This window comes from Raphanus sativus, chromosome 2, assembly GCF_000801105.2.
Source record: "Raphanus sativus cultivar WK10039 chromosome 2, ASM80110v3, whole genome shotgun sequence".
Lineage (NCBI taxonomy): Eukaryota > Viridiplantae > Streptophyta > Magnoliopsida > Brassicales > Brassicaceae > Raphanus > Raphanus sativus.
Genome location: NC_079512.1, coordinates 23,561,011 through 23,576,694, shown reverse-complemented (window position 1 = coordinate 23,576,694; position 15,684 = coordinate 23,561,011). Strand labels below are relative to the sequence as shown.

At 41.4% G+C, this 15,684-nt stretch overlaps 1 protein-coding gene across 1 annotated transcript; it reads right to left on the bottom strand.

Moving 5' to 3' along the window:
• Nucleotides 1-9,818: 9,818 nt before the first annotated feature.
• On the bottom strand, nucleotides 9,819-15,684 carry LOC108828257 (cyclic nucleotide-gated ion channel 4). The gene is made up of 8 exons (XM_018601891.2): nucleotides 15,014-15,684; nucleotides 12,665-12,880; nucleotides 11,552-11,865; nucleotides 11,338-11,446; nucleotides 11,014-11,250; nucleotides 10,829-10,915; nucleotides 10,367-10,731; nucleotides 9,819-10,010 (listed from the first exon to the last, which is right to left on the bottom strand). Exons 1-8 carry the CDS (start codon nucleotides 15,605-15,607, stop codon nucleotides 9,857-9,859), a joined length of 2,076 nt encoding a protein of 691 aa, XP_018457393.1. The 5' UTR covers nucleotides 15,608-15,684; the 3' UTR covers nucleotides 9,819-9,856.

Here is a 15,684-nt window from a genome sequence, read left to right as displayed (position 1 = left end):
CAGCCCCATATATCAGCAAATTCCCTATATTGAAACCTTAGAAAGAGGTTGAAAAAATCAAATGAAATTTCACTTTATTAGTAAAGTAATAAACCGAGATTTAGTAATCAAAAGTCAGGTTAAAAATCAAAACAAATGGATTACATATGTAATGTTTTCCCTCTTCAATAGGAAGAGACTATCCTTCAACTCCATCATCTTCTTGGAAACAAGAATTGGTCTTTCATCCAATTTCTTTGGTTTATTTAACAATCATAACCTTAAATAAACCAAAGACTATCTTTTAGTTTAAAGATAGAGACTATCTTTTAGAGACTATCTTTGGAATATCACTTAACAATCATAACCTTAAAGTGAAAAATACTTATACATGTATCACTTAAAATATGTGATTGGAATATCACTTAACAATCATAACCTTAAAGTGAAAAATACTAAAAGATATTCCAATGCATCCAACTCCATCATCTTCTTGGAATACATGTATAAGTATTTTTCAATTTAGTTAGTAGTTAATCAAAGAGTTAATCTGTCATGTCCCCGATCCTAGATAGGATCGGCCGGATGGACCATGGTGCAAGGAGATGCACCAAATCAGGTCAAGTGACCTATGGCAAAGTGTATCATGGTCCGGGGAAGTTGGTTAAGGGTATCAGAGGCTGAGACTTAACCAAGGCGAGGAAGGTTCAAGCTTATGGAAGCTGGACAAGGGTTTAGACAGCTGGTCGGAGTGTGAAACAAGCTCGGGCAGCTAAGAAGAAGTGTGAGGGAGCTCACAGTAGCTCACAAGAGTTCTGGTCAGCTCCAGTAGCTGGAGTGCTAGCTCACTCAGCTGGTGACAGTAGTGGTCAGCTCATCTCAGCTTGGAGGAGTGTTAGGAGTTGAGATGGTGTGACCGGACCATGAGCGGTTATGGTCCGGTGGGATGTGGTGCGGTCCGGATGGGACCAGGGGTGTTTGGTGGTGCAGCCAGGCACTTGGCAATGTGCCAGAGGGTGAAGATCGATGCATGGGAGCAGTTGAGAGGCAGTTGAGGAGCGGTTGGGCCGAAGGGATGCGGTGATTCCCACATGTGCCCATTCGGCCATTCACTCGCGCCCATTCGCCCAAAAACAGTTACCCACGCCTTTGTCTATAAATATAGACCTTGGGCATCGATATTCATCATCAGACAAAGTGGGGAAACTCTGCCAAAATTGCCAGAGAATCCAAGAGAGAAAGAGACCGGCGGTTTTACTTGTTGGCCGTGTGAGTGTGGTGGTGAATTGTTCTTGACCGGCGACCAAGGAAGAGTTGTGGGAAGGAACCGTGTGAAGATGGATACAAGAGGAACCGAGAAGGCTAGTGGGAAGGATCAGAACCCATCATCGGCCACTCCTAAGGTTAGTGATGCTAACCACTTACCATCGCCATGATCCGTGTGTCCGGATGGATGGTCCGCATGGACCAAGTGATGTTGGTTGCATCCGTTCTCCCTTCTCTTCCATTCTATCTCTTTTATTACATATATTGATGTTGTCCGTGGGTTTAAACTCATGGTCGGACCCTCAGGGCATGGAGTGTTCAGTGAAATCTCTCCATGGCCTTGGTTGGGCATGTAAGGTTGGATCTCCTACTTCCGGTTGAGGTTTGGGGATTCTGACTTCATATATCTCTTAATTGGGATTTTTCATGAATTATCATGATGAAAGGATAATTTTATATCACTGATTTAGAGATGGTAAGTTATGGCCATGGGGGCGGGTCTAGGGTGAGATCGGTATGATCCGGACCTGTTCTGTGGATTCTGACTTGACCATTCTCTTAGTTGTGAATTATCATGATTTATCATGGTGTTTGCATAATTTTTAGAGACCTATCCGAGTGGGTCAAGGTTTGGGACAGAAACTAGTTCTAAGGGACTTAACCATGCATTGCTAGACTTGTTGCTAGGATATCGGTTTGATTGTGTATTTGATGGGTTTTATATGATTGCAGGATCTGGTCAGGATCGTGGGAAAGCCAAGGAGCTGTGAAGACTCAAGCTTAGGATGGATGTGTGATGTGTGTTTAGATAGTATTGAACTTATGATAGCCTATTGTGCAAACTGATTGATATTACTACATTGTATGGATCACATGGTTTATATTAATAAAATGAATGTTTATCTTAGCTTCCGCATTGCTTATAAGTTGAATATGAACCTCAGATCACTTGAAAATGACTTAGAAATATTGGGACATTAACCGGCCAATTGCACTTAGATGATTAGGTTAAGACCGCGGATCAGTTGGGTCTTAGGATCCAGGTTCGGGTCTTACAAGTTGGTATCAGAGCCAGGTTGATTCTAGGACTTGGGGGTTATGGTTTGATCATCACACATCCGGCGGGAGTCTCACAGTATAGGGCTTGATTTATTTTTGTTTTAGGAACTGGTTGATAGATCATTGGTTAAGAGTTACTAACATTGATCTTGTGTGTTGTTTTGATGTCTCCTAAGGGTGGTAAGAGTCGGAGCAAGTCCAAGAGGACTAAGGATGGAGCTGGAGCATCTGGCCAAGGTGGCGCGGATGGAGCCAATCCAAGTGTGGTGCTGCCTAACCCAAGCATTGGTGTGGACAGTACAACTGGATTGCCTTTGGCTCGGATCATTCCGACTGAGGTTCATGGAGGTCTAGTGGAACAGCAGCAAAAGGCGGCTGAAGAGACTAGGCAGCAGCTGGAGCAAGCTGAACTAGCTAGACAGCTGCAAGAGCAAGCTGAGGAAGCTGCAAGGCAGCTACAAGATGACATGGAGGCTGAGGGAGAGTCCTCACATGCTGGTGATCAGGGCGGCCGAGGCATTGGTGCAGCCAATGGTGGGGCTAACCAAGGAAACCAGCTGGTGGAACCTAGCATGAAAGAGGTGCTTGATGCAATCAGGCTCATGGGTAGTCAGATGCTGGCTATGACCCAAGTGATCACTCCATTGGTGAATTCATCCGTGGGGCAAGCTCCACCAGTTCAGGTGGTGGTACCAGGAGCTGCTGGACAAGTTGCACCAGTTGATGAGGTGATTGAACTTGATCCGCCAGCTAGAAGATCTGGTAAGGTGGATTACCTGAAGGTGCTAGAGCACATATCTCGCCTAGGGACAAAGCATTTTGCTGGAAGTGCTGACCCTATGGAGGCGGATGAATGGAGGGACAGGCTGGCCCGGAACTTCAAGTCTACAAGGTGCCCTGAGGAGTACCAGAGAGACATAGCAGTGCACTTCCTGGAGGGAGATGCACACAACTGGTGGCTGTCTGTGGACAAGCGCACCAATGGTTCTATTGAGAAGTTCTCTGATTTTGAGGTTGAGTTCAACCACAAGTACTTCCCAGCTGAAGCATGGGATCGTTTGGAGGCCAAGTTCTTGGATTTGACCCAAGGGCGTAGGTCAGTCAGGGAGTATGAAGAGGAGTTCAACCGGCTCAGGAAGTATGTGGGTAAGGAGTTGGAGGATGAGAAAGTTCAGGTCCGTAGGTTCATAAGAGGCCTTAGGGTCGAGCTCCGGACCTACTGCTCAGTCCGTACCTTCCGTACTGTCTCTGAGTTGGTGGAACGTATGGCAATGCTGGAGACTAACCTTGCTGAAGAGGCCAGACTCAAGAGTAGGAGTCAGGCAAGTGGTACTGGTCATGCTGGTGACCGGAAGAGGAAGAGAGATTCAAGTGATGAGGGTAAGACCTCAGGTGGAAGGCCGGAGTGCCAAAAGTGTGGAAGGCGCCATGGTGGTGAGTGCTGGAGAGCTATGGGAGCGTGCACAAGGTGTGGCAAGATGGACCACTCAGTCCGGGACTGTCCTGGACCAGATCAGAGTCGTGGTCAAGCGGCTGGTGGTGACTCTAGGACTTGCTTCCAGTGTGGGAAGGCCGGACACTTCCGAAAGGACTGTCCTAAGCTTCAGGCTGGGTCAGGCAGGATGAGGTCTGAGGTTAGCAAGCCGGAGCCAAGCCGTGGCCAGACTTCTGCACCAAGGGTCTATGAGTTGTCTAAGGACACTGATGAGGCCAAGCCTTTCATGGCGATCACTGGTAATGATCTGATCTTATTCTCTTTAAATTTTTAGAAATGCATGGTATGGAACCTAGAATGGATTAGATGCTTAGATTGGGTTTCCTGTAGGGACCCTAAGTATTGGTGGTGTGAAAACACATGTACTTTTCGACACTGGAGCTACACATAGTTTTGTGAGTCCATGTTTGGTCGGAAAGGGTTTGTTCCAGATTGGGACAGGGGATGATCCTGGCCTAGTGAGTGCGGCTGGAGGCCAATTGATGCCCTCATTAGGACGAGTGAAGGATATCCCAGTGGTGATCCAGGACAGGGTAATGCCTGTGGATCTTGTTGTGGTCCAACTCAAGAATCATGAGGTGATCTTGGGTATGGACTGGCTTGGAAAGAATCGGGCCACCTTAGACTGTCACCGGGGGAGGGTGCTGTTTGAGAGTGGGTGTGGACCCCCGATCAGGTTCCAAGGTATTCGTCCAACCTCTGGATGCTTAGTGGTATCAGCAGTCCAAGCGGAAAGGATGCTTGAGCGGGGTTGTGAGGCTTATATTGCCACAATCACCACTAAGGAGGTTGTTGGGGGTGGTAACCCGGACGGGATTCCGCTGGTCAGTGAGTTTGAGGATGTGTTTAGGTCTCCACAGGGCATTCCCCCTGATAGGTCAGACCCATTCATAATAGAACTGGAACCAGGGACGGCCCCAATGTCAAAAAGTCCCTACCGCATGGCTCCTGCTGAGATGGCCGAGCTAAAGAAACAACTAGAGGAGTTGTTGGATAAGGGTTTCATACGCCCTAGTGTGTCGCCTTGGGGAGCACCAGTCCTCTTTGTGAAGAAGAAGGATGGTAGCTTTAGGCTGTGTATTGACTATCGAGGGCTCAATAGGGTTACTGTCAAGAACAAGTACCCATTGCCTCGGATAGATGAGCTGTTGGATCAGCTTAAGGGAGCAAAGTGGTTCTCCAAGATTGACTTGGCTTCAGGGTATCATCAGATCCCAATTGAACCAAGTGATATAAAGAAGACTGCATTCAGAACCAGGTATGGCCACTATGAGTTTGTGGTTATGCCATTTGGTCTGACCAATGCACCAGCAGCATTCATGAAGATGATGAATGGTACCTTCCGAGACTTCTTGGATGAATTTGTAATCATCTTTATAGATGACATACTTGTATACTCCAAGAGCAAGGAGGATCATGAGAGGCATCTCCGGGCTGTGCTGGGAAGGTTGAGAGAGCAGCAGCTCTTTGCTAAGTTAAGCAAGTGTAGTTTCTGGCAAAAGAGCATTGGCTTCCTTGGACACATTGTGTCAAGTGAAGGTGTGTCTGTTGATCCAGAGAAGGTAGTGGCCATAAAGGCATGGCCTCAGCCTAAGAATGCCACAGAAGTCAGAAGCTTCTTAGGGCTGGCCGGCTACTACAGGAAGTTTGTGAAGGGCTTTGCTAGCTTGGCACAGCCTATGACTCAGTTGACAGGAAAGGATGTTAAGTTTGTATGGTCTGAGGAGTGTGAGAGAAGCTTCTCTGCGCTTAAGGACATGCTTACTAGTGCGCCAGTCCTTGTCCTGCCTGAGGAGGACCAACCATATGTGGTGTACACAGACGCCTCCATTACTGGATTAGGATGTGTACTGACCCAACATGGGAAGGTCATTGCATACGCCTCAAGGCAATTGAGGAAGCATGAGGGTAATTACCCCACACATGACCTAGAGATGGCAGCTGTGGTGTTTGCCCTGAAGATTTGGAGATCATATCTTTATGGTGCCAAGGTTCAGATACTTACAGACCATAAGAGTCTGAAGTATATCTTCACTCAGCCTGAGTTGAACTTAAGGCAAAGGAGGTGGATGGAGTTTGTGGCAGATTATGATCTGGACATAACTTACTATCCAGGGAAGGCCAACTTAGTGGCTGATGCTTTGAGCCGGAGAAGGGCTGAGGTCTCAGCTGAGAAGGAGGCTGATATATTGGAAGGGATGGTCCGGTCACTCAACCTTAACACGCTGGCTAGTGCTGATGAGCCATTGGGGTTGGAGGCAGTGGATCAGGCCGATCTCCTTACCAGGATTTGTGCAGCTCAGAAGCTGGATGAGAACCTTCAAAAGGTTGCTCTCAATGACAAGACTGAGTACCAAACCACAAGCAATGGTACCATCTTGGTTAATGGGAGGATAAGTGTTCCTAACAACAAGGAACTCAAGGAGGAGATTATGAGGCAAGCTCATAGATCTAAGTTCTCAGTACATCCTGGACTGAACAAGATGTACAGAGATTTGAAGAGGTACTACCATTGGGTGCGCATGAAGACTGATGTGGCCGAGTGGGTGGCAAGGTGTCCCATTTGCCAATTGGTCAAGGCGGAGCACCAAGTACCCAGTGGACTACTCCAAAGCCTACCCATTCCAGAATGGAAGTGGGATCACATCACCATGGATTTTGTGACTGGCTTCCCTACGACCAGAAACAAGAAGGATGCTGTTTGGGTGGTGGTCGATAGGCTAACCAAGTCGGCTCACTTCTTGGCAATCAAGAAGGGGGATGGTGTGGATGAGATTGTGCAGATTTACATCAATGAAATAGTGAGGTTTCATGGTGTGCCTGCAAGCATTGTGTCGGATAGAGATCCGAGGTTCACATCTTACTTTTGGCAAGCTTTCCAGAAGGCCTTAGGCACAAGAGTGCACATGAGCACAGCTTATCATCCTCAGACTGATGGCCAGTCAGAGAGGACGATTCAGACATTGGAGGATATGCTAAGGGCCTGTGTTTTGGACTGGGGAGAGACCTGGGAGAAGCACTTGCCTTTGGTAGAGTTTGCTTACAACAATAGCTTTCATACAAGCATTGGTATGTCACCATATGAGGCTTTGTATGGGCGGCCATGCAGGACACCATTGTGCTGGACCCAAGTGGGGGAGCGCAGCATGATTGGTCCTGAGATTGTGGAGGAGACCACAGAGAAGATCAAGTTTGTCAAAGAGAAGATGAAGGAGGCTCAGGATAGACAGAAGAGCTACGCGGACAGGAGGAGGAAGCATCTTGAGTTTGAGGTTGGTGACCTAGTGTATCTCAAGATGATTACCTTCAGAGGCAGGACCAGGGTTTCTGGAAGAAGGAAACTGGATCCTAGATACTTGGGTCCATTCAGGATCACAGAAAGGGTGGGCGCAGTGGCATACAGGTTGGAATTGCCATCAGCAATGGATGCATATCACAATGTGTTCCATGTGTCCCAACTAAGGAAGTGCCTATCCGAACAGGATGTGGTGTTGCCTGAGATTCCCAAAGATCTTGGTAAGAACTTAACCTTAGAGACAAGGCCGGTTCGAATCGTAGATAGGGCAGAGAAGGCAACAAGGAAGAAGACAGTACCTATGATCAAAGTAGTGTGGGAGAGTAATGGCAAGGACATCATCACTTGGGAAACTGAAGCAAGGATGAAGGCTGAGTACCCTGAGTGGTATGACCAGTATGTTGGTGAAGATGCACTTGGTCTGGATTCGAGGACGAATCCCTATCAAGTGGGGGAGACTTGTCATGTCCCCGATCCTAGATAGGATCGGCCGGATGGACCATGGTGCAAGGAGATGCACCAAATCAGGTCAAGTGACCTATGGCAAAGTGTATCATGGTCCGGGGAAGTTGGTTAAGGGTATCAGAGGCTGAGACTTAACCAAGGCGAGGAAGGTTCAAGCTTATGGAAGCTGGACAAGGGTTTAGACAGCTGGTCGGAGTGTGAAACAAGCTCGGGCAGCTAAGAAGAAGTGTGAGGGAGCTCACAGTAGCTCACAAGAGTTCTGGTCAGCTCCAGTAGCTGGAGTGCTAGCTCACTCAGCTGGTGACAGTAGTGGTCAGCTCATCTCAGCTTGGAGGAGTGTTAGGAGTTGAGATGGTGTGACCGGACCATGAGCGGTTATGGTCCGGTGGGATGTGGTGCGGTCCGGATGGGACCAGGGGTGTTTGGTGGTGCAGCCAGGCACTTGGCAATGTGCCAGAGGGTGAAGATCGATGCATGGGAGCAGTTGAGAGGCAGTTGAGGAGCGGTTGGGCCGAAGGGATGCGGTGATTCCCACATGTGCCCATTCGGCCATTCACTCGCGCCCATTCGCCCAAAAACAGTTACCCACGCCTTTGTCTATAAATATAGACCTTGGGCATCGATATTCATCATCAGACAAAGTGGGGAAACTCTGCCAAAATTGCCAGAGAATCCAAGAGAGAAAGAGACCGGCGGTTTTACTTGTTGGCCGTGTGAGTGTGGTGGTGAATTGTTCTTGACCGGCGACCAAGGAAGAGTTGTGGGAAGGAACCGTGTGAAGATGGATACAAGAGGAACCGAGAAGGCTAGTGGGAAGGATCAGAACCCATCATCGGCCACTCCTAAGGTTAGTGATGCTAACCACTTACCATCGCCATGATCCGTGTGTCCGGATGGATGGTCCGCATGGACCAAGTGATGTTGGTTGCATCCGTTCTCCCTTCTCTTCCATTCTATCTCTTTTATTACATATATTGATGTTGTCCGTGGGTTTAAACTCATGGTCGGACCCTCAGGGCATGGAGTGTTCAGTGAAATCTCTCCATGGCCTTGGTTGGGCATGTAAGGTTGGATCTCCTACTTCCGGTTGAGGTTTGGGGATTCTGACTTCATATATCTCTTAATTGGGATTTTTCATGAATTATCATGATGAAAGGATAATTTTATATCACTGATTTAGAGATGGTAAGTTATGGCCATGGGGGCGGGTCTAGGGTGAGATCGGTATGATCCGGACCTGTTCTGTGGATTCTGACTTGACCATTCTCTTAGTTGTGAATTATCATGATTTATCATGGTGTTTGCATAATTTTTAGAGACCTATCCGAGTGGGTCAAGGTTTGGGACAGAAACTAGTTCTAAGGGACTTAACCATGCATTGCTAGACTTGTTGCTAGGATATCGGTTTGATTGTGTATTTGATGGGTTTTATATGATTGCAGGATCTGGTCAGGATCGTGGGAAAGCCAAGGAGCTGTGAAGACTCAAGCTTAGGATGGATGTGTGATGTGTGTTTAGATAGTATTGAACTTATGATAGCCTATTGTGCAAACTGATTGATATTACTACATTGTATGGATCACATGGTTTATATTAATAAAATGAATGTTTATCTTAGCTTCCGCATTGCTTATAAGTTGAATATGAACCTCAGATCACTTGAAAATGACTTAGAAATATTGGGACATTAACCGGCCAATTGCACTTAGATGATTAGGTTAAGGCCGCGGATCAGTTGGGTCTTAGGATCCAGGTTCGGGTCTTACATAATCAATGCTTCGGAACTAAGAATAAATTCGATTTTTAAAATATGTGATTTCTATAAATTATTGGAGGCAATTTAAAGTGAAAACTCAAATTTCATTTTGATAGTGCTTATAAGATATAACTTTCTGGATTACTGGCCCAATTCTAACCTTCAAATGGAGAATCATCTTTGCCCACAAACAAAACTGTCTTATTTTTTTTAACACAAAACAAAACTGTATTTATAAGACTTATTTCCTCACTTCTTTATACCTATTACAATTTTATTTTTATTTTTCTATGTCTTATGTATGCTTGGCAGCATATAATAAAATAGTGTGGATTATACACTGCTTAACTACCGTATGAAAGTTATTTTCGTGCAAGTCAAGATTTGCATTTTTGGAGTTCTTTTTTTTCACTTCTTGATGCATATTACTATCTGGTTTTTTCTTTTCCATGTCATATCTCATATGCATGATAATATATTGCGGTTATTGAAGGAGAGCATAATCATCAAAATCGAGATCGATAGAATAAAATGGTATCAATTAATAATCATCGAAATCGTCAGGATTGGGTTTAGGAGAGGTTAAGATGGCTGTATAGAGCCTCAATTTATCTTCTCCTAGTGACGCACATCTCGACAATGGTCTCCTCGGCCTTATGAACGACAGTGACGTCAAAGTTAACCGATGCTTGTACCTAGCACATTAACAAGAACCATTTAATTATCTTTATGTAAATTTATTCACACATAATTCCGATCAAAAGAACAACAAAATATGAGTTTTTTATTTTGTTAAGAAATATATTTCTTAAACTAACATTTTTTTTTTGCTTCAGAAGATACTAAAATTCCAAAAATCAATTAATGTGGTTGTCTTATTGTTTGGAATTTTTTTTATCAAGTTGCTGTATTTTTGGAAGACAACATTAAAAACGATTATTATCGAAATCACACTTTTCCTACATTGTATAAAATTGTAATTGGAAATCTTTTTGCAAATTATTTAAACTGTTTTTAAAGGAGATGTATATATTCAAGAAATGAGACGTACCTCCTCCAAGCGAGCTGAACCGCAACTGCGGCCCAAGTTCGCCACCCGGGAGAATAATAGCGGGCACTGCGTTTGACTTTCTCGTTGACAAAAGTGTAACGGAAATGTTGAGTCACGTACTTAACGTCTTCAGCGTCGAGGCCAAATGCTTCGGTGGTCTCGAGCGTTACAAGCGTTGATGAAGACGGCGGTAGCCTCTCAACGAATGGTCGTCGTAGACACCATGTGAGAAGCTCGTCACCGCTAAAATTACCTGGACCTAACATGCAACAGCTTTTGACACCGTCTCTTAGTAACTGACTACTCTGAAGATGGCCTCTCACTACAAACAACATTCTCTGCACTGCATCTCCTTCTTTCTGGATCTATATGCATTTTCAAACATTTTTACTTTGTGTTCACTAAACTATATGGCTTCACAAATTGAAATAAATAATCATTAAATTAGTTAAAGATACTTACGGTTTCTCCTTTTGTGTAAATGAGAGACTTCACGCGGTCGCATATATTCTCAAGCACCAAATCATCCATATGCTGAAACAACGGAACCTAAAAAATGCATATACTCATGACATCAGTGATTATTAATTATTTAGCTAACTTCATCTCTTCGATCAACGAATATTAATCGTGATGATTAATCTGACCTGCCGGACTAAGTCTAAACAAAGATGGTACTTGATGTCTCTCCTAAGACCTTCTGGAAGGTTGTGAACCATTTCACACTCGTCTACACCGCGCATAGCGGCCCATCTCTGCCGCTCGTAGTTGCGAACTCGTTGCCTAAACCCTAATGGTAAATGTCTCTTCTTCATCCACCACTCTATGTTCCTCATTTTCAGGTGCATTGCTTGCTTCTTTGAAGTTGTTGCATGTAGAAATACCTACATTTGTAAATTATAGAAAAATTATAATTCCTTAAGTTATGATATCTCAAAATAAATTACAAGAGAATAACCTAGTGCAATTACCTTTATGTTACCGATCAACATGGTAACAAGAAGAAGACCACTTGTTAGAACTATTATATTGAAGACAACCTCAGACCATTCTGTTGTGCTCTCCAAATTCCCAAATGTGCTGGTGAATTATATCGATCAAAAAATAAATTTAACGTTTTTATTTGATTTTCTTTCTATAAGTTAAACTAAATTCACACAAACAAAACTAAAATCTGAACAATACCTGAGAGTCATGAGACCCCAAAAAATAGGGAAAAGGATTTTCTCCAACCGGCTTTCATTGCTCACAAGTTGAAGGGTCCATTGATAAGCACCATATGTGTAGTCGGTATCGATATCTAAGCAAACGGATCGTGCTTCGTGGTTTCGTGCCCAAGCCAGTCTAGCCCTGTCAAGAACCATCTCGGTCGTGCCATAGTACACCGGTTCCTTACATGACAACATCCTTAGATCGCATCCCATTGTGTTTTCACATTGCTCTTTAAGACATTTCGCTGATCTTTGGACCCCTAACAAGTACCAACATGCTCCTGCTGCCTGCAGTTCATATTACAAGTAAATGGTAACGAAAATAATTGGAAAACCAATAGATCTTTGCGGTCTGACTAGTTGAATAATGATCACAATAATATACGGTTATGATTGAGTTGGAAGATCTAAGAAATTCTCATACGATGTTAATTAAAAGCTGATGGGGACAAATAAAAGTGAAAACGTAAATTTATGTATTTGGAAAAAGAAGCTAGTGATTGCAAAATTTATTATTCTAACCTAGTCTTTCTTATTTAATCATACCTAAAACGAATGCAAGTGGTGTTTAGTGATAATCATACCTTCCTCCTAACAAATCTTTTCTTATTTTGGCATTTTCTGATAAATTTCTCTTTCAAAAAGACTCCCAGGGAAAAGGAAAAGGTCCATGTGATGCTATTTTAGGTAACAAATAAATAATCTCCAACAAAAAACTACTAAAATATAATTATATGGCACCTTAAAATCAATACTTTTCCAAAAATTGGTAATTTATAAAAGAAATTACCTACACACACTAGTACAAAAAAAACTGAAATTTATAAAAGAAAATCGTAAACATGCATTACTATATATTACTTGAAATTTATAATCTGTTGATGAACATATTGAACACCGAGCATATAACTAAACTTGTTAACAACTGTTCAAAAAGTCTAGACACAACAATAAAAGCTTACATTGAGATTCACTTAATTAGGCTTAAACTAGCTCAATTATGTTATCTAATCGTTAAAGTGATAATCAGAAATTAAATGGTATCACGTATTTTAAGCAAGAAATCTGTTTTTATCAAAACACTTACATGTGCGGCGACGAAATAAGCGACCATGTTGAGTGCGATTCCCCACCAGACGGTGCCGAAAATGTAACCTGACAGAGTAGCATTTTGACGGAGATGGCGAATGGAGTGGTAAATCTTCGGTAGATATTGGAAGAGGAATGTTAAAAGCAAGATTGACACCACCAACGTCACAGAGCCTCTTTTTAGAAGAGAAGGTATCACCACCCACAACACCACCTGCTCTCATTTTCAAAAATAATTTGTAATTAAATTATTCAAACAAAAGAACAATAATGTACCATACGAAAAGAAGACTGAAAACGAATATGTATTATTTCATTTGGTCCACCCACGAACATGATTAGGTCTGTCTAAGTAAGACTTATTTCAGACCAGATAAGTAGTTGGATTTGAGATACTTTTCCTAGATTAGTCAATTAATTTTAGTTCAGTACAAGATTTGATTACTATGTTTGTGCCCTTTCACCAATGTTAGTAATTGTTACAAGAAAAGCAAAGAAATCTTTTGAAAAAAAACTGAAAAGCAAAAATAAAATTCATTAGTTAATTGTAGAAAGTATTACTCGCTAATCGCTATGTATAGTAAACTCTGCATTTGCATTGACTAAAAAGTGTTTATATAACATTAAACATTGGTCTTGGGTCCTCGACGACTAACATAGTGATATAACTCAAATTTTAGCAAAGCCTAGTAATACTAGGTATTATTTTCACTTTTATGAAATATATTAAATGTTTGTAACTATTGAATGCATTTATCTTAGTAAAATCTTCTTTATAATAAGTTCGATATATAGAGTCTCTCTGGTAAACTATGTGTTTTTTGGCTTTGTTTTATTCTCTCGCTAATAAATATATTTATTTGGCTTGTTGTTAAAATAAATAATTTTAGAACGCAAATGTATAATACTTTTATATTGATATTTTAAACAATGTGATATATTTCTATATTAATTAAATATTTACATTGTAATTTATTTTTTATATAAATAAACATATTTGTGTAGTCTCGAAAAAATTGACCAGTACCTAAATGGGTACCCAAATATTTATTTCTAACGGATTCCGTAAACAAATAAAAAATATTTTATGTGTTTGGCTAAATTAAGTGAAATATAAAATTTTATTCAGTAATATTTGTAAAATATTAATAGTGATCAATATATGAATATCGATTTGTTTCAATAAGTTTTGGAATTGTACTTAATGAATTTAAATTGATTTGAAATGCAGTGGTAGAATATGTAAATAAAAAAATACAAAAAGGAAGTACCTAAAAAGAAATATCAAAACCCAAAAAATATATACCCGAAAGAAACGACCCGTACCTAAATGGATATATGAATGTATATGCCTAACTGATTTTGTAAACAAATAGAAAATATTTTTATGTGTTTGGCTAAACGAAGTTAAATAGAAATTTTTTATTTACTAATATTTTTACAATATTAGTAATGATCAATATATAAATATCGATTTGTTTAGATAATTTTTGAAATTTAATTAATTAATTTAAATTGATTTTAAATGCAATGGTAGAATCTATAAATAAAAAAACACAAAAAGAAGTACTAAAAAGAAATTTCAAAACCCAAAAAAATCTATCCCTGAAAGAAACGGCTCATACCTAAATGGGTATCCGAATGTTTATGCCTAAATGATTTTGTAAAAAGATAAAAATATATATATTTTTATGTGTTTGGCTAAAATAAGTAAAATATTTTTTAATAATAATTTTACATATTAATAATGATCAATATATGGAGACATCAATTTGTTTAGATAAGTTTGGAATTATAATTAATTAATTTAAATTGATTTTAAATGTAGTGGTAAAATCTGTAAATAAAAAAAATTATAAAAAGGAAATACCTAATTTTTTATAAATGCAATGACTAAATGTGTAAATAAAAGGAAGTAAATATACTGCTATCCATGTTTCCAAACAATTCTTATTTAATATTGTTATCCATGTTTTCAAACAAACCTCATTTTTAAACTGCAATCCATGTTTCCAAACACACTGAATGTTTAAAATTCTATCCAAGTAACCAAACAAAATGATTTTGTACTTGAGTTTTAATAAGATAGATTTGGTAATTCGCTAAGAAAAATACGGTATATATATAGATGATCGTCCAACTAAAGCTTAACATATAGTTTAATTTGCGCGATTTCTTAGTTTATTAATAGCTCAGAAGAAGTTATCTCTCTAGCTAGTGCATTTAATTTATTGTATATACTAAAGTAAAAAATAATATAATTTGCTTAATAAATAAGAAGAATTAAATTATTGGAAATATTTTGTTTTTTTGTAAATAGAAAAAATTAAAATACTGGTCTAGTAACCTGAGGTAGTGGTAAGATGACGAAGAGATCGAAGAAGAAACCATTCTTCTTAACGTAAGGTGGAGCAACTCTCGCACGTACACGTGTCCCATCTCCTTTGTTAATATCGCCGTCGCTATCTCCGCCGGGATAAGGCCACCGGCGAGAAACCTTGAACTGAACCAAAATGTTCCATAAGTGCAAAAGATCGGTCATGGAGCGTAACGCAGTGACGGTGAGAGCGAGCCAACCGTCGACGAGCAGACACATACACGCGTCGTTTACCGAGAGGGTGTATAGGAAAAGTGGGTCCACGAAAAGGCCCGTCGCGCACACGAGGAGAAAGACTCTGTTCCATTCTTGAACCAGTTTGGATCTCGGGTCAAGTATTCGACCCAGCATCATCCATTTATTATAGGAACCCCATGACCCGTTTCTTCTTCCTCCGCACGTGACCCCAACACGTGTCTCTTCTTCTTCTTCCTCCTCCTTTTCCTCGGGTTCTTCCATCTCTTCTTCTTCCTCGTCCGTGTAATCTTCGTCTGAGTAATATCCTAAGCTGCTTGAAGCACGTGAGACGCGTGATGCGCGTGTGAATTCTTGCTCGGTGGCCATGGTAAGTACTACCGCATGCAACAGAGAGAGAGAGAGAGAGAGAGAGAGAGAGAGAGAGAGAGAGAGAGAGAGAGAGA